The sequence below is a fragment of the Calypte anna genome, chromosome Z (assembly GCF_003957555.1).
Source record: "Calypte anna isolate BGI_N300 chromosome Z, bCalAnn1_v1.p, whole genome shotgun sequence".
Classification (NCBI taxonomy): Eukaryota; Metazoa; Chordata; class Aves; order Apodiformes; family Trochilidae; genus Calypte; species Calypte anna.
In genome coordinates, this window is record NC_044274.1 from 56593750 (window position 1) to 56613408 (window position 19659).

A 19659-nucleotide genomic window follows, 5' to 3' on the forward strand; every position below is an offset into this window, starting at 1 on the left:
TTTTTTTAGTTCCAGAATATCTATGCCAATGCAACGCTGTTGAATGGAACTCCTCACATGAAAAAGTGCACACAGTGTGAGGCATGAGACTATGGAAATTAAATGCCCTTTGGTCTGAGGAGGGTGACACTGACCCATACACAGCTCTTGATCACTCCCCGTCCTACACAGCAATTTCTCTTATAGCCATGTCAAGATCAACTTTTCCCAGCCCAGCCAAATGTACAGATTACATCTGGGTCCTTTGAGTCATGCTACAAAAAAGGTGCAACAATAAACAAGTCCATGTGCATTCTTAGTCGCAACTATGGGCAGAGGAACCCTTGAGATTCCTCACTTTGGTATTAAATAACAATTATATAGGCTTTTAGAATTAAAGCAATACATGGTGGGACTTGAAATGTTAACAGTCCCAAGTAACTTGTCAGTTGAAATAAGACTCATCCCTAGTCATAAATAAATAATCTCTTTCCTGGTCTCACTTCCATGCCAGGATCAATATCTTTTAACATCTTACTTATTTTATTACTGCTTTTGGTTTTCTGGTACTGATTGAAAGTTGCTCAGAGGAAATCTTTGGTTTTGCTTAAGTGTCCATGACATTTAATCATGACTTTCCTTGCAGTTTAATTCCAACCAGTCAATCAGTTAATCCACTTCAATTGATTCTGTGCTCTCTGTTATTGGCTTGCACTCATTGGGCATCCTCTGGTGTCGACTCAGCTGGGTGGCTTGTGTGAAGCTCCTCTCACACCTCTCGCACCTGGTGAAGGCAAGAGAGAAAATTGAGACCAGGGAGCTTCTCTGAGGGGGGTGATGGGTTTTGTCTCATCCTGCCTAATCAGAACAGACACACAAAAGTGGCTTCAGATTTTACTGGCTCAAGAGGTTTAATTGGTGGCTACTTCCAAGGCCTTGATGCCTATGATGGGACAAGGCCTGTCTGATTCAGAACAGAGGAATCTGTCAATAGACAGGGGGAAGGTGATTTCTCCAGAGAGGCCTGTCCTGCTGTAGCTCTGATCACTGTCAGTTCAAATAGATAAAGAACAAAAAGAGATTTTTAGGAGTGAGCCATCAAAGAAGCAGCTTGTCTGCAGTTTTCTGCTCTGTAACCCCTAGGAGAAATTGATGACAAATAGAATTTCACCTTCTGCTAATTTAAAACCCACTATTGCCTATTGGAGGAAGAGAAATCACAAAGCAATAATCATTCAGTGCTAGAGCAAGAGAAAACTCTTTGTTTATCTGAACTGACTATGCAGTGTGGTTCATTTTAAATAGGCACATGGAGTTAGTGGTTACTTAATTATCTGCAAACATCCACACTATTTGAGAAATCTGTGGTTTGAGCAAGGACTCATAATGGTTACCAGTGTTTGCTTCACTGCCATTTTTGTCACCTCTCTTTCTACCCTGCCTTCTTTTTAGAGAACCATAATATGCAACAAAAATATTGTGTGAACAAATGAACAAAGCCACTGAATTTCAGAGGGGACAGGATGGGGGTTATTGCTAACTTCGAATAAATCCCTTATCCATTCTCTGAAAGTGAATCTATTGTGCTTAGTCTCCCAAATACTCTCCTCTTAATTTGCATTCTGAACACTATATAGCGGTGTTTGATGAGCCACAGATATGGATGCAGCAGATTCTTCTTGTATGGCACTCACTCCAAAAGCCACCTTTGATTTAATGGTGCTGTGTGATGTTTTATCTTCAAAGAAGATTATCATAAAAGCATCACTACTATGAATTCTTCACCTTCAAAGGAGAAGTAAGGAAAACAAAGGGCTCAGCTAATTCATATTCATCTTTCTATCTTCAGTGATGTGAATGATAAAAAGTGAACTGTCACTGACCCAGCTGCTTAAAAAAAAAAAAAAAAAAAAAAAAAAAAGGAGAGAGAAAAGAAAGATATTTACACATATGCATAATTGTGGAATGTTGTTCACATAAGTAATCTGTAGTAACAGATTTGTGCTTCAGGAACATTTAACAGAGACTTTTAACAGACAGTCATTCATTCAAGCTACTGCACCAATCAAAAATGTCAACACTTTTAAGTTGTGTTTCCTTGATTGTCTTTCATGGAATATTTTTAGCAGCTTGTTCCGCTGTTAAAAACTGCACTGTGATCTTGACAAATGTAAAATGTCAACTTTAATGTATCAGACCTATCAGCTCAATGAAAATAACTCAGAAGTATTGATTACTTAATGATTTTTGGGATATTCATTAAAGTCTATGTGCAGATCATCCACTCTCCAGAGCTCCTGAAGTGCTGATGACACATTAGTGTACTGCTGATTGTTTATTAGAAAACTGATTAGTTACTGGATTAGTGTGTCAAAATATACTACCTTTCATTGCCTGACAAACTTGCAGATTGTTATATTATTTTTATATACATATATATATATCTATCACAGAGGCATTAGAATCAATTCTAAGGCTGAGGGGTTGACTTAGTCTGTATAAGATATTGCCACTTGCTTGAACTTGATAGTTTTGTTATTTTGATGTCTACAAAGATGACTGCTTTGCTTTCTGAGTAAAAGGAGGCTTGCATCCTTGCCTAACCAAGCTATAAGTGGTACAGTCACAAAATAACCTACAAAATAAGCTTTGGCAACACGTGACTTCCAGGTTCCTGAAAGAAGAGATGAAATATATCAGGATGCCAAGCAGTCATATTTAAGAGAAGTATTCATTAAAATCACTGGCCATGAAAGCTGTGGAAGACCTCCTTGCTCTTTCTGGAGCTTACCTGGGTAATTAGACCTGGGCCACTGCCTTCACTCAGCACTCCTGAAAGCACAGAGCAAGCCTCAATGTGTTTCTCCACAATGTGAGTTCCTGTCCTTTGACCAAAAGCTTCTTATGCTGTGAGAGTGTTCTAACTTTCCAGCTACAGTCTGTTCTGGGACTCTTTCATACAGACACAAGTAAGAAGGATGCTAAAGAGAGACCAGAAAAGAATCAGTCTCCCGACACAAGCATCAGATCTTTGGACAGGAGGGTTGTGGGTGCCAGGCGTTGCTGCTGGTCAGGCAGTGCTCTCTGCACTACACAGCCCTTGGGCAAAAGTGGGGAAAAACTGGGCAATAAAACTACTGCAAAACAAGGCACTTAATTCCTCTGGATTTCTAATGTACACAGGTAAACTTCAGATAGTACCTAAGGTACCTTGTGTTTTGTAGCCCCCTGCAAAGGATGTGGGTGGTGTTTTCAGGAATTCAGTTTTGGATATATAAGTACCTGGCTTACAGGCAGGAACCTGTATTAGCAGTTAGAGTAAGTATGCCATGGTATGTAGGAACGGGAAGAAAAGAAGGAGGACTTTTTCTTCTGAATTATGATGTACTCCTTCCATCCATCAACCATCCTTCCCCAGCCTGTTGTATTAGCTTAAGCACTGCAGTGACCTTTGTCTATGAGACTGGCAAGAACGTGTGTACATGTTGTTGTGTGCATGTTTCTATACTACAAATCACACGAGTTTAATGTTGTGCTGGGGAGCTGAATAGTAGCTAAAGCACTCAGAATGAGAAAAAGAGTCCACCTCTCTTGAGACCACTCAGAAAGTAAACATGACATATAAAGCTACTAGACATATACTGAATTTTTGTTTAAGTCTCTAGTGTAGATATAAGTATTGGTAATAGTGATACCTATTAACTGGGAGACCACTAAATTTCCAATTACACCATCTGATGGCATTTGGGAGTAATTCAAACAGCCGCCGACATGATGTTGGCCTGATGAAGCCATTTAAAACTCTTTCCACAATCAGGTGTCATCAGCAAAAACTGAATCCATATTATCTTTTTTTACAATGTGTGTGTGCCTTCATTTTAATGGAAAGTGTTGTACTACAGCATGCAACCTCATCAAACAAAAGGCATCATTTGACTGAGAAGTTTCCCTCTGTGGTTTCCTGGGTGGGTATGATAAACCAAATGATACTTAATCTCACAATCAACATGAACATCAATGGTTTTTGGATATTTCTAAAGTACTAGGTTTTCTGAGTTTGGTTAGATAGCCCCCACTGTCAGGTCTGCTTGTTTGCTTCACAGTGCTTTCAAAACATTGACACAGAGCATAACAGTCAGTATTAGATTAGTTCCTATGTTTATATCAACTTCTGTGAAAGCTTTTGGGTGAACAAAATACTGAGGACCTATTTTTGTAAAAAAAATCTCTATTTAATATTTTGAAAAGAAGAATTTTTATTTCAATCAAGAACTACATTTAACACAAAACTTTAAACTAATTTAAAGTGTGAAAATAAACTAAGTAAATAAATCAAAAGACAAAACAGAACAAAACAAAAACCAAACCAGGACAAAGCTGATATATCACTGCAAGTGCAGCATGTTCAACATGAAATTAATTTTCCCTAGTTTTGCATTTGAGTAAGAACAAAAGAAAACCACTTGAGTAATCCCAATCCGAAAGAATCTTTCCTCTAATTATTTTTTGTTTAGATTTTTGCATAATCCTAGTTCTACAGGCAAGTCCCTTAACTACTTTTTAATTCTGCTGGAATGGAAGAGATTAAGGGCGGAGGAATTTAAGATAATGGGGATGAACAATAATTTTCCTTTTTCTCCTACCTTTTAATTTACTTAAGAGCTTTGTTCTCAGAATAGCAGCCATAGTGGAGACTTTAGTAAGATAAGAATATGCAAAAACTTTACAGTGGTGAGGCTGACTTGATAGCTTGTGATGACATGAAAAGAAATCCTTTCTAGCTGGACCTGCAGTCCAGGCAACGCAGCTGAAGCTTTGACTACAGATAACCTCACTTAGCATTGTTATCTGTAATGAAAAGCAAATAGAAAAGTCTTCCACCATACTTCCGAAGTTACCTAGGACCTACAGAGAAAGCACCTTCTCACAGAAAAAGCTCTTTAACCAGTCACAGTTTTCATCTTAAATAACAAATTGAAATATTTTAAAATATTGTCACCCTGGCTATGTTCACCTTTTTTAAAACCACCTTCTGAAAACAGTGTGCTTGCAAACATTCACTTCATGTACGACATTGCCTGCTTAATCCATGTGCACTGCAATTTGTCCCAACACCACTTACAAACATAGCTGCCTTCCTGCATTAAGAATAGTGACTGCATTCACAGTAGATGCACATTAACTTCTGGTGGGCTGCCTATTTTCGGATGTGAACTCAGTAATACCTTTAAAATTATCCTGTTACTTATAAAACAACTTAGCTAGAATCCAAGTAATTTAATACTATCCATGTACAGTTAGTCTTGTTAATGGCAAAAACTTTACTCAACCCAAATATGTATATTACCACAAAAGTAGAGTTTCTTGCGGTACAGAAACCCTTTATCACTAGACTTTTCAATTCCGCCTTTTTTTTGTAAGCCAACATTCAAAATCCTTTAGCAAACAAACATTTAAAACCTAAACTCTGATTAAGAACAGAAATCTTGTTTGTCATATTTACGGTTCTTGTTCTCTAGAATTTGTTAAGGTTTTTTCCTAAGCTTACATAATACCAGGTGTTGGACCACTCCTTTTCAGAGGATCTAAATGGTGATGAGACATCAAGATGAGCTGCAGCTATCTTTTTTCTCCAGCAGAGAGGGTGGATCAATTCTGTGATAAGTTTCTGCTCCTCCCCTCTCAAATGCAAGCAGTTCTGCATGGAAGGCTTGCAGGATCAGGGCAATATGTGCCCCCTTATCTGACTATCAGGATAGGAAGACCTCCCGTTTCAGTTTCATGTACGATTACTATTCAGCTTACTGCAAGTCTTCCAGAGAAAAGTGGTACTTCTCTTTCTTGAATTTAAGGAATAAACTAAATAAAAGCCTTAAAATTATGAAATTGTATCATGCATCACAAAGCAGCAGGAAAAAGTGTACACATTCTTTGTTGCTCTGCGGCTTTAAAAATGAGCAAATACATCCCAAAATACTAAAATATCCTGCATAAGCATGGTAAACCAAACAAGCAAATTCCAGGCCACTGATTAATTGTACTACATACCTTAAGCCTTTTCTCAAATGGTATTGTGCTGTAGCCAAGACCATTTTGGAAAAGGGTGAAAAAAATTACCAAACCAAGGGGGAAAAATAATGACTCTAAATGGGACAAAATAGCAGATCTATTGGAAACATGACAAAAACAGGATGTTAAGGAAAAAAATTAAGTGGAGTCAACAAGGTTACACATAAGTAACACCTTAACATTAAAAGAAATCTATTTTCCATTTTGACCTGGAAACCTCTTCCATTAATTACTAAAATCTATTTACACAGCAACTAGATAAAATCAATCTGATTGCTCACACTATTTTTGGCTCACTTTCTATGGGCTCTGGGTGTTCAGCAGATTGGCTCTAGAGGAGCCACTCTTTAGATATTCTGAGATTCTGTGTTTTGCAACACAGAACACTATCCTAGCCATAATTTCTGGTATGTAAGCTCTTCTGTACTGGATATTCAGCATTTGGTTCCTGGCTCTGTCCCCTTGCCCTCAGCAGAGACCTGTTTGGAGGCCATGCTTCCTTTCAACCATATATGGAGGCAAAAGATCTCTACTGGTATCTCTACTGAGCTTGTTATGAGGGGTTCTGACAGCCCCCATGGCTGATCTCTCTTACATTAACCAGACCAAGAGCACAGTATAGCAAAAGTAGAAAAGAAAGGCAAAGGGAAAAGCAGATGGAGGATAGACAGTCCTTGGAGAACTGGGAGACACACACATTCCTCTACACTTCCTCCCAGTCCTTCTAGAAGCATCAGTTATTTTCCAAAAGAAGTGGTATCAATACATCATACATTGATATCAGCACAACCCTTTTCTTCCAAAGTGGGATTGTTCCGGGTACAATATACATAAAATCTGCATCTGTCAGTTCAAGACACAGACACAAATACATGTCCACCTCGATCAACTGTGCTATGTCTGGTGTGAGCACAGGAGAAAAACTTCTGAGACTCAGGTGTCTGCTTGGCTTTAATTTCAGGAAACAGAAACTGCAGACACAAGAGCTGTCTGTTTAATAAAACAAAACAAAACAAAACAAAAACCAAAAAAAAGACAAACCCAAAAACAGGTGACTTCTTTTTCTTACATCTTGGACAACTGAATACTGTAAATTTGTTATTATGATCTTACCAAACTCATGCCACAAGCCAGAATTACATTTTGTGTGCAACGATTCTGAGACTAAAACCAGATGCATATTCCTCCTGTGTGCTTAACCAAACCCAAATCAGCCTTTATGTGATGCCTGATCTACCTAATCATACAGATGTGAAATAATAAAGATCTTACAGAATAGTCTGTCCCAGTCTTGAGAGTATTTTCAGCTATGGTTCTCTTGCATTGTTATTTAATTAAAACAATCAAGTTCTCAACAGAGGACAGAAAATTGCTCAGGGTTTACAGGGCATCCAAAACCAAGCCTCGTTTAATTCTGTTTTTAGCCAAACCATTCAGAGTTTTGCCTCATGGTCTGACCTTGGCTTTGAAAGGAAACTCTGCTGGGTGCCGGTACGGAGCAGTGTTGCTAGTGAGCCGCAGTAATGCCTTTCCCTCTCTAATGTCAGATGGCAAAAGCTGATGGCTTCAAGCACTTACTTGAAGGGTTTTTCCCCAGTGTGTGTCCGGATGTGATTGTTGAGTGTTGTGGCACCAGCAAAGGCACGACCACAGTAGCCACACTTGAAAGGTCTGTCACTGGAGTGAGTAACCACGTGGTTCCGCAGCTCTGAGGGCTGGGAGAAAGACTGGGAGCAGTGACCACACTGGTAGGGCCTGCAATGGGAAAAAGAGAGATGGTGCCATCAGTGCTTTCTATTGACACAAGCAGGAAACCAAATGGGCAGGAACATCTGGTGTTTCCCGTAATTTCCAGCTGTGGGTGCACTGCTCTGGGGCTTTCTTGGGAGACACACGAAACACGATGTCTCTGGCAAATGTTAAACGTTTTTGCAGGAATTGACTGAGAGGCTATGGACATCATGCCTCACAAAGCATAGCCTAAAAAGCTAGCTGAGACAATGCTACACATGACATACATGCCTTATTTCTCACAAATTAGATGTGGTGCTCCTTAGTCACAAAAACTCCTCACAAACTGGAGCAAAGAAATTTAGTTTCATAACACACTTATGAAACCCTCTGTCCATTGATGCCAGCTCCAGTCCTACCTGCAAATGATTGTCATATGTAAATCTTAGGTGGATTCTGTGACTGCAATAAAATTCTTCATAATGCCTTGGAGAAATCTGGGGTTTGGGGGTAATTTTTTAAATGCAAGATGTTAGAAAAAATAACTACCATGCTATGATTACCTTTATATTTTCTTACTTCTATTGAAAATATTTGTATTTAATTAAAATATTTTTCCCACCCAGAGTGAAAAAACCGGCATTTTTATGATCTTGAACTGAAACCTGGAACTTAAGTTTTCAACACCACATTTTGTTAAAAACACATAACAAGCAAAACTGAGTAATACCTTACAATTTCAGAATCATAAAAAACAGACTGCAGACACAGAAAGAAAAAGATACAAGTCAGCAAAGTGAGACAAGGCTGCTGAAATTCAAATACCATTACTAACTACAATAAAGAGTGAAGAAACAATGTCTGTGTGTTTCTGTTTGGTAAAAGTCACTTAATATGAAAATCCTAAAGGATTTTTTTCCTTTTCACATTTGATTTAAGTTAATGACCAAGTCCTACCACTCATCAGACTTTTTGTTAAGAAAATTAAGAATTCCTCTAGAGGGATATTAATGATTTTTATCATGCAATAAAAATTTAAAGCGTAGACCTTGGTATCTGCATTTCTAGAGTCAGTGGTCAACACCAACTTAATTGCTCTTTCTTTCATAAATGTGTATGTTTAAATGGCTAGAAACCAAAACTAAAGGGAAGGAGACAATGGTGATCAAGCATGTACAATTCAATTAAGTGCAAAATAAAGTGAACTATCTCATTTGTCAAGTGAACTGCTTAATTGTGGCTACTTGCATCACTGAGCACAAATACCATTATTTTACAGTGCTTCAGAGCACTGAACCTTGATTGTAGAATTTTTTAGCTTGATTAATAGCTCAGTATTTGTCAATAACTCAATAGCTTACAATTTTAATTACTTACATTTGGAAATCTAACTGCTTCCCAACAAGTTTAAAAGAAATATATAAAAGTTGTGGAATGTTTACTTGACCTAGATAATGTGGCCCTTAAAAATTACATGAATATATGTTAAATGATATTTTAAGAAAACAAAGTACTGGCATCTGTTTCTCTTATTGGAAGAGAAGTAGAAGCATTCCCAGTCTTCTCCTTTCTTGCAGTGCATGGTTAATTTTCACAGAAAATGTTTATCAACTTGATTCAAGTGCTGGTAAACAAAGGATGATTTGTGAATGCAGATGTCTTTGTTTGGGTACTTTTGAATGAAATGCTTTTAAGAAAAAGCAATACATTAAGATATTCTGTATCCAAGAAACATTGATTTTTTTAATAGTGAAAGGGACCATTAACATCTATTAGCCTCTGGTTATCTGTTTTTAGCAGCTACCACAATAAATGATAGAAGATTTCATAAAACAAATTAATCTTCCATTTTTTTAAGTCAATGCAATTAATATCATACAGTGAAAAGTCACACTGTAACCTGCCTGTAAACAGTCAAAATTCCAAAGCAGGTATAACTTAACATTATGATACCAAGTAATTTTTTTTACCCCTTACTTGAGCTCAAAACTAGTACTGTGTTTACAAAGAATATTATTATATGTACTTAAAATACCTTTCACTGGCTGATGCTCAAGAAAAAGAGCCCTCTAAATAAATCACCTATTGTTACATCACTTTGATTACTTTTCCCATTCATCCCTATATTGGGAGAACAGTTATTAAAATTACTCTCCTCTTTGCAGGGAATGCATTTCTCCAGCTGATACACAGGTGATTCTGATTAACACTAAAAGGGACAGATCAAGTACTTTTTTTCAAGCTAGCTACATGGCAGACATTAAACAAAGCTCATTTTAAAAGCAGTGCCTGTAGAAGCGTTTAAACAGTATAACAATTTTAAAAATGTTTATATAATTTGCACAATTGCAGATTCAACTGTGTCAAATTTTGACAACTTTTGGATTCTACTATTTTTATCAAAAGCAAAAGAAGCCATTCCGTAGTATGAAAGTTATATTTTAGTTCTCTGGTAACAGTTTCACTGTGCTCAGAAATTTTTCTTGGCACAAAATAAAGTCAGCATGTTGTTTCTTAAATGTAACAGAAGTGATGCAGAAGGACTGAACATGAGCAATGCTTGGTTCACTCAGTACACTGACATGGGCAGAGCAGGCTGGTCTTTGATGTAGTAGTTGTGTCCTCTGCCATTGCTTTGGTCTGTACTGGATCAATGAATTAGATGGGGGCCTTTTATAGCAGAGGTCTGCGGATAGAAGGAGCAGGGACACAGTGATGAAAACAGTGGTCTTCATAGATTATATTTTCAAAGATGTGCTGCTAGACTGAGTGCAGTGTCAGACCTGGAAAGCTCATTTCCACTAGAAGACCCCAGAACATACTGGACCATCTTGAGCTGCAAGGTATCAATGTGATTATAAGCACAGATGTATCACAGATGTGTGTTGATGCTCAAAAAAATTAATGCTCAAAAAAATGAATGCCAGTCATTTCGTATGCGAAAGCCTGCATAACTAAAGCATTCCTTTGCAGATGTAGAGGCAGATTTGCAAACATGAAAATAATCAGTTTGATGGAACAGGTGTGCCACAGACTCTAAGTACATGCTGACTATTTGAAGAACTCTTTTTTTCCATAAAAATCTATTCTCCAGCTATCATGCACCAGAAAAAAACAAAGTTTTGAACACTTAATCACTGTGTTTTCTACAAAATTTCTTGTAGACTCTTTCAGATGTAAATCAAGACAAAATGTTCTCGTACAGTATTTTCATGTTACATTTCAGAAAAGCAAAACTAATATACAGCAATGTGCATATGAGAATGATGTGCTGACAGCCATAAAAAGCAGTTCTAATATTTTTTCACTTAACACTCAGTTACACAGTTTTCTAACTCTCTGTCTTCCTAAGCATAAAGAAAAGAAATCTACTTACCTAAATGCAAATTCTCCTTTTAAAAAAAATTACACTTCTGTCATTAATCCCATGCACTGTCAATCAGTTCTCTAGGTTCCCTACATGTGGAGTCCACTGTGTCTTCCTATAGACCCTAATGTTACTCTCCCTGAATAAATGATGGCCCATTACAGGAACATAGGCCATTTAAAGTGGAATTCAGAAAGGACTAACCTTAATGTAATAGTACTCAGATTTTGTAGGTATTTAGATTTTGAGCTTTTTCAAGGTATATTTTCAAAATGAAAGAATTCAAGAGTATTTTTTCTACTAAATTTAAACAAACTCATGAATGATTTTGCTCTTTGGTAATGCCATTTCCTGTCTTAGAGTTGTCTCCCTTTCTTAGCTGGTTTTTGTACATGAAACTAGAACACATATAGGACCTGTAGAAAACTCATTTTTCCCTACACAGCTTAGTGAACCTCACCACAATTCATATTTTGTGCATGTTACAGGATAATAATAGAAAAATCTGTATTTTTGCACCTGTAATAGCTGATGACAGATGACAGTATATTTAGATTTATTTGTTTTAGGTTTTCCTTCAGCAGAAGTTATTTAGCTTGTAGTATTCCTCTCCTAGAACAACGCACTTTCCAAATCCTGACTTATATTTTTCACTAAATTTTCAAATTCTTTCTTTTATGATGAACAGATTTCTAGTGAGATCTCTTCAAAAGTAAGTTTGCTGTTTTCAAGGGGTATAGTCCTGAGTTTTTGAATGACTCTAACACTATCATTGAAACGCTGTCAGATCAGGGGCATGAAATAGCACATTGTTGTAAATTTTTATCCTTAGGAAAAGCTAGAAAAGCACCACTAATAGAAGAAAGATTGACATTGGTGAAAAGGCTTTTTTACCCTTTTTGAGGACTAAGAATAAGTAAAAAAAAACCCAACTTGATTGATGTCGGGGTCTCAACCCATGGGACTCAGGGTTCTCTATTGAATCCAGGGCAGGGTTTCGTGGTGTCACTCCACAAAAAATGAATGCAGGGAATGATGAAATGCAGCCAACATCAGCTTACAGAGCTAGGCCTTTGTGCAAGACACAGCATTAAAAGCTCAGCTGTAACCACAAAAGTTAGGTCACAGTTGTCCTAATGGACAGGTATTTTGGAGGGATGCCTGTTTATTAGCAAGATGAACTAAGAGGCTGGAGAACAAAGTGACACCTAAGGATACTGCCAGATTGCATGCAGAAGCATCCCTGGCATCAGCGTGGCCACAACTGGGCTACCTTCAGTACCTCAGGGCTTCAGGGTCCCTGCTGCCCCAAGCACTTCAGGCACCACAGTAGCAACAGGGATGGCAGACCTGGGACCACTGGCAGTTTTGGGATTATCTCTTTGTGCAGGAACTAGAAGAAGCAAAAAGTTAGTGCATGTGAGGCATTGCAGACTTCTGAAGCTGACAGGGAGAGGTGCTGCTCTGTACGCCCTTCGTTGTTACCAACAGTGACTAAAGGGAGGTTGCAAAGCCTTGTAAAAAGATTATGCAAGAACAAGCATTAAGTTCAGCATGAGGCTTGCTTTAATTAAGCAATGTTCCATAGCTCTGCAATCAGAAACAGACAGCTCTTGATTACATTGACACATTTAGTTCTTCTTCAGGAGATGTATAAATTAATTAATAGATTTGAGGAGAACATAAAGGTCTAAGACACAAAATCCATAAAGAAAAAGATAAACACAAAAGGTGCCAAGCCATGGTCTTAAAGACAAGGATATATTAACTTGGCAACTTCAAACCTCAAACTCCTTTTTTTTAAAAAAACCTCACAATTTAATATTGAAGTACTACAGTTAAGCATGAATGCAACAATATCTTTGAGTGAACAAGAACTGGAAGTGTCAGATAACATCCACAACCTCTCAGCCATGGACACACTTATAAAGTGGGTTTTCTCTCAAATTATCAGTTTAAATACATGGCAATCAGTGAGAATATATATCATATAGATGTACATTTTCAATGTGAAAATGTGCCAGAGACAGCTCTGGGGATCTGCAGCCATCTGCCTTCCCTCAGCACCAATTCATCCTGAATCTAGCTATCATAGTGAGAAAGAAGAAACATGCCATTAAAAGAAATTCTGGCATTGTTAGAAAAATAGCTGCTGTTTTTAAAAAATCTTATTTTAAAAAATTTCTTTAAAAACTAGTTATTCTAGTTATTGTAATGTAAGGCTTTTAGTTTCCTCTTTCTGAAGCCTCCCAGATAAGATTGTTGGGAATTTCTATAGCACAAAGAAGGAAAAAACCAACCAAACAAAAAATATCAATAAACAGGTTTCTGACACCTGCTTAAAGAAATAGTTGCTTTAATTATTCCTGTCCGAGCAAGGTTTAAAAAAGCACCAAAGGCTCAGAAAGTTCCAGAATAACAATCTTAATGGATTAAAATATTCACCTGCCACATCCACTCCAAATTTGAAGGGCTAAAAAACATAACAAGCAGAAAAAATCTCAGCAGAAAGGGAGAAGTACTACGAGTAAACCAATAGATAATGAAAAGCAATTTTTATTTAACTTTATTTTATTTTAATTTTTACTTTGTTTTTTAATCCTAATTTTAATATAAAATACCAAACACAATAGATTATTTTAATAACTTTGCGTATCTTGGATTAATCCTTTTATAATCTATTTTTATTTATTAAATCATCTGCCTCCTAAATAGGACCATTTCTTTCTTACTGCCTGCGTAAGAAAGAAGTCTAATTCAGCCTCCTTTAATTTGTCTTCTTATTAAGATGTTTGCTGAATCAAAGTGGTTTTGAAGCTATTTTTTTTTTTAATTTTTCAAGCCCCAAGTAGTCTACTTCTTTCACATTTCAGCCCATGAATTGGACTCCTCTATAGATTCACAGGCGTTTTCTTTGCACCTCATGCTGTAGATAATCAGCATTATTGAAAAACAAAGACCAGGCCAGAACAGAGTCTACAGTCATTTCCCATTGAAGACAGGTCCTGCTGCTTCAGTTACATCAAAGATACAGTGGTTGGTGTGCTCACAAATTGCTGACAATAAATGGGGAGCTGTTTATCAGCTGGAGTAGTGCTGCAGATGTCACTGAGAATATACAAACCAGAGGGCTGCACCCAGGACTTCAGGCTGGCAAGCAGATATTTTTTTCACAAATCGTACCCTATTTCCTTGTCTCCAGGCAATTTTGTAGAATACCTTAGGAATTTTTCATCTGGAGAAATGCGAATTTCTAAAATGAAATGCAGATTTCTAAACAGGGATGTGAGAATCCAGGTCCCAGGGCAGTAATGATCTGCAGTAACTGTTATCGTGGTAGTTTAAAACACTGACTGATGAATTGCATTGAGCTTAAACAGATTCATGTGAGTGTGTTCATCCCACACAACACTCTGCAGAAGACCTATTGGGAAATGCTCTTACAGCAGTTATCTTTATGGCACACCTAGCAGGAACAAAGAAGGCATTACAGAACAGGCTTCCACAAAGAGCCTGTACAATTTATTTAATGAAACCATAAAGATGTAAGCCATTTTACAGTACAGAAGAAATGCACGTGTCATGGACCAGAGCACTGAGGTACCTAGTATTTATGCAAGAGATTGATCTTAAGTGTATATTGAAACCTTATTTAGTTTTTATCCTCTAAATATCACACAAGAGGAAGAGTTTCTTAAGAACAGGATACACAAAATCCAACAAACAAAAGGCAAAATCAGCTCAATTAGCCAGTGTCAATATTGAAAAAAAGGTGCTAGTTATTATGTTTTGAATCTTCCTGAAAGCTGGGATTCAACACCTACAACCAAGAATCTTTACTTACCTCCTCTCCACCCCAGTCCTCCCCAAATCTGTCGTCTTTTCTTGAAACAACTTTTGCTCTCTTTGCTCCTGTGAAAGACAACTTTTATTCTGATCTAGATTATTTTCCTACTACGCTACAGGGTATTCTGAGGTAAAAATGCCCTACATTTTCTTGTTGAAGCTGTTCTATACGGATAAATTAGGTAGGCCCAGGAGAAATGAAACAGTAAGAGTTCATGAATCAGTAACCTAATAATGCAAGCATTCACTTCTAAGGGTAAAAACTTAAAATCCTGCCTGTGTTTAAAGCAATAATTGACACAAGATACTTAGAAACAAATAAATAAAAATAAAAAATCAGAGATTACAGATGGGTAATATTGATTTATCCAAATTTTTTGCCCCTGGAGAAATTAATATTTTACTATCCCCTAGAGTGAAGAACAGTCCCATTAGGTGATACTCTTCTTGCATTAGCTACTAGCTGCACCTTGGTTCTTTATAAAGGAAGATACAGGTTCAAGGAATGTATGAAATGTAAGCATCACACCTGGTTGGCTAAATCACAAGAAAAGTATGTGAGGAATCCTCACATCGTATCTCTTACAGACTCCCTGAAGCAGCATTTTATGCTTTTCAGTGTGCTTCAGATGCTTTAATACTGAAAATACAAAAGTCCATGAAATTTAGGGGATGATACAGGTATAGACAGATATTCCTGGATCTCTATTCCATACTGTGGCACTTGAATTGGTATTTGTGGCTTACAGCTTCACAGAATCACAATTCATAGAATGTCTTATGTTGGAAGAGATCTTCAAGAGCACCTAGTGCAACCTTTGACCACCACTGTAAATTCACCACTAAACCATGTCCCTAAGGACCAGGTCCACACACTGTTTAAAATACCTCCAGAGCTGGTGACTCCACCGATGCCCTGGGCATACTGTTCCAATGGAGTAGTCTCCCAATGGAATAACTTCCTTAATGTGGCATTTATTTTTGCTAAGACCCGCATAAGATTCAGAAAATGTTTAAAGGGCTTGTTTACATTCACAATGTTATTAGCTCTTCCATTCTTTTAAAGCTGCCACAGTATCTAGTTTGCCCCTTGCATGCTTAACACTTCTTCCTGGAGAACTGGGTTTGTGATCCAGCATCTCCACACCTATAGAGTCACATAAGCATTCACATACATGTAGATAACCACACACAGAAACATAGGCATGCAGACAAACCCACAGATTCACTGATGACTGCTTTTTGGTAGTGTGTTGGTTAAATGCAATTCACAAGTACATGCTGCTTATAGAACAGCCTTCCAGGGATTCAGCTGTTCTGCTCAAACCTTCTCCACAGGTGAAGAACAGACAAAAACATGGGCAGGCTTTTTTATTGAATTAATTTGATTTTTGTCTTTTGTCCTGCCAGCTATCAAAATTGTCAAATAAACCAGCTTTGATACATAAATAATGGTTCCATTATATTTACTGTGCCACTGGTCAGAGTACCTGAAATTTTAATTCACTTGTTCAGCTAAATTTCATCCTCAGTTCATGGCCATAAAATTCTGTATTGACAAACTTTCAAACCAACTTTGACTCTGAGGTATCTAGTCAACATTTTTCTTCTGTGTGGATATTAGTTTATTGAATAAGTGGCATCTGTTTTCCTCCATATCACTAGTGGAGTAGGTATTTCCTTTTGACAGCTTTGCACGATTTATGGGTTTGCACGCTCTGAAGAAAAATAGTACTAAGCAAAAAATTCCAATTCATTACCTCTTAGTACTTAATTAAGTTCATACACATTGCACACTATAGGTGAACCCTGAAATGACTGTGACAGCCAGTGAGCAGCAAGTTAGATTATCTTTGGAAGACAGAGAGACTTTTAATTATCTTGACCTCATTTTTCCATCTATGATATTAATAAATATTTCTTCTATTTTGTTGCCTCCATCAGATGTACCAAACCACTCTGAAAACAAGATTATATCCTTAGCTATTTCCCTTTATCTGCACATTTAGGCACCAAATGTTTTTACAAATAGTGAAGTCAAGCAACAGTTTTTATCAGCTTACTTCACACAGCTGCAGATGAATTATGTTGTACAGGCCCCTCCTAATAATTGTTTGGTTTGGGAAATGATAACATTTTGATAAAAGAAGAAAGCAGTGGATCTGGCTGTCAGTAGATACAGAAATAAAGAGAGCCTGGGCTTTACCTGTCAGGGTTCTGTGTGCACACATGCATCTGTAAGAGGATCCGCTGGGTGAAAGTCTTAAAGCATTGCCCACATTTCCAAAGATGCCAGTCACTGAACTCAGAATTTAGTTGGCTTGTTGAAGTTGGGCTTGCAAGAACTCGTTGGTTTTTGACACTGATCTGGTTAAATCCTGACTCGATGGACCCAGACTTATCCAGGAGAGAAAAATTTCTGCTACACGGAGTCTGTGGAAATACTATGGATCGCTGTGGAGTGGCAGGGGATAGTTTGCTACTTTTATTAAATGGCTGCAAGGTGTCTTGTCTGGACATGGCCTCCATTACAGTCGAAGGAACATTCACTGGGAGAAAACAAGAAAAGTAAATAAGATCCTTTTTATGCCTTTCTTGACATGAAAATTAAACAACAATACACCCAAAAAATGGTCTTGAATGAGACAGTGATCTGAATGGAAGATGCTGATTCTGTGACACTGAAATGAAAGGGGTGTCTGAGACTGAGAAGCCTGACTGTGGCATACATTGGGATTGTCATCTGAAAGAAAATGCTGCTGCACTTGCGATAACCTGACTCTGCATGTTGCAGTCAGCATGTCCAGTTGCTTCATCTCAGACAAGCGTGAAATTTTGAGACCACAAGGGAAAAAAAACCTTGCTTGGACACTGATTGAGATAAAACATGGCTTAAATATCCACTGAAGCAATCATTCCCTCATCCTCTCAAATGGCAACCACTAAGGATATTGTACTGTTATTACATCTCACTAATAGTCACACAGGCACTACAGTAGAAAGCCAGTGACTTCACTATGACTTGTATGATTGAGGGTAATAGCAGTTAGGTCACAATTAGACAATGCAAAATACAGGCAGAGATATCTTTGTGCATCAGTTTACCACCTTCAAAATAGGAAAAAAAATATTTCTAATCCCATGTACTTCTTATGATTGTCAATTAACTTTGGTTTACAAGACTTTTAGATACTTCAGCAACAAACACAACATACTGTTTTCACAGAGAAGTGATTTAGTGCTGAATTTGCTTGTTGTGTGATAAGAAAGGCAGGAGGTCAAATATATAGAAGAAAGTTGAATGACTGCCTCATTCCTTGAGTACCATCTAGATCATGTTGTTAATAAAAGAAAGAGTCCTCTGGAAAAACAGTGTCTGCTAATGCATCAATGTCACAAAGTGTTTATATGTATATATCCACATGTAAGTACACAGCACCTACTAAACAGGTGACTAGAAACTGAAACTCTGTTTAGGTAAGTCATGGTGATAGATTTCTAAGTGCAAATATAAGCATTAGATTTCAGTTTTGCACTGGAATCGGCGTTGTGTTTTAATATTTTCCATCAATAATGACTATATATGATAATATTAAAATGTTATAATTTAATTTAATTATTTGATTTAATTAATTTGAAGTCCTTTCTAGTCTATTCTTTTCTGGGGTATCTGACGACCAGATTTCTAAGTAGAGCTTTGTCCATGGGGCTGTTTACCACAAGTTTCCAGATATAAGATATACTTTCTATGCTTCTTCACCACAAAGGGTAGTTTGTAATCTTTCATTTTGTCCGAAGATTCTCATGCAAGAAGCAGAACCATTTTTTAATTTTTCTTTTTCTTTTCTTTTTTTTAATTGTATTCACAAAAGTCCATAAAAGCAGTAAATTAAAGACCTAAGGAATATGGTCAGAATTTGCAGTGGCTGAAAATATTCCTGTACAATATGTAAGCAACAGGTTTACTCTGAGGCTGTTAGGGGCCCTTAAGTCATATACTGGGATGCAGCTGTTTCCACACTCAAGAGATGAATTTCATCTACTAAAGTTAGTAATCTCTTTCTGGATGAAACTCACACAAATTCTCTCACAGCGAAATAGCATGTGACAGTATATAGAGATTCTAGCCATAATGCTTTTCTTTTCAAATAATAGTTTAGTAAGGTTCAGCTCATGAAAGAAAAAATAATATTTCTATATTCTACACTGCAAAGCATGAGTTTTATCAGCAAACATTACTGCCAGTAATTAAATTTCTTTTAAACTTTTCTCAAGCCCAACAGATTTGAAAACTCAAGATTAAAAAGAATGTTTATTTTCAACAGTTTAATCTCTGCTATCCTGCTGTTTTATTGCTGCATAGTTCAGTATTTAAGTTGCTATGAGATATGAGTTCATTCTAACAATGCTGTTTAAGTATCCAAGTACTTCATCAAAAAAATACATCCTATATGTAATTGATTAAACATGGGCAGCCACAGGATTACTTTAGACCAAAGTCAATCAGGCATCCATTATTATTTTCTTCCACCATGTAGCTACACCAAGCTGTCAAGATGGAGAGAGGTCTTTGATGCAAGTTCTAATCAAGTTTCACACACAAACAGTGAAACCAAAGGTCATGTTTGTATCATCCATTCCCATTACACACGAAGGTACCAAACACT

General features: G+C 37.2%; 1 protein-coding gene across 1 annotated transcript in view; it reads right to left on the reverse strand.

Moving 5' to 3' along the window:
* Positions 1–648: 648 nt before the first annotated feature.
* PRDM6 (PR/SET domain 6) overlaps positions 649–19659 on the reverse strand; it is a 72712-nt gene continuing 53701 nt past the window's right edge. Inside the window, exons 6-8 of the mRNA XM_030467706.1 lie at positions 17199–17541; positions 7627–7803; positions 649–763 (exon numbers count right to left, since the gene is read on the reverse strand). Coding sequence (XP_030323566.1) covers positions 649–763; positions 7627–7803; positions 17199–17541 — 635 coding nt within the window. The remainder of the gene's footprint in view (positions 764–7626; positions 7804–17198; positions 17542–19659) is intronic.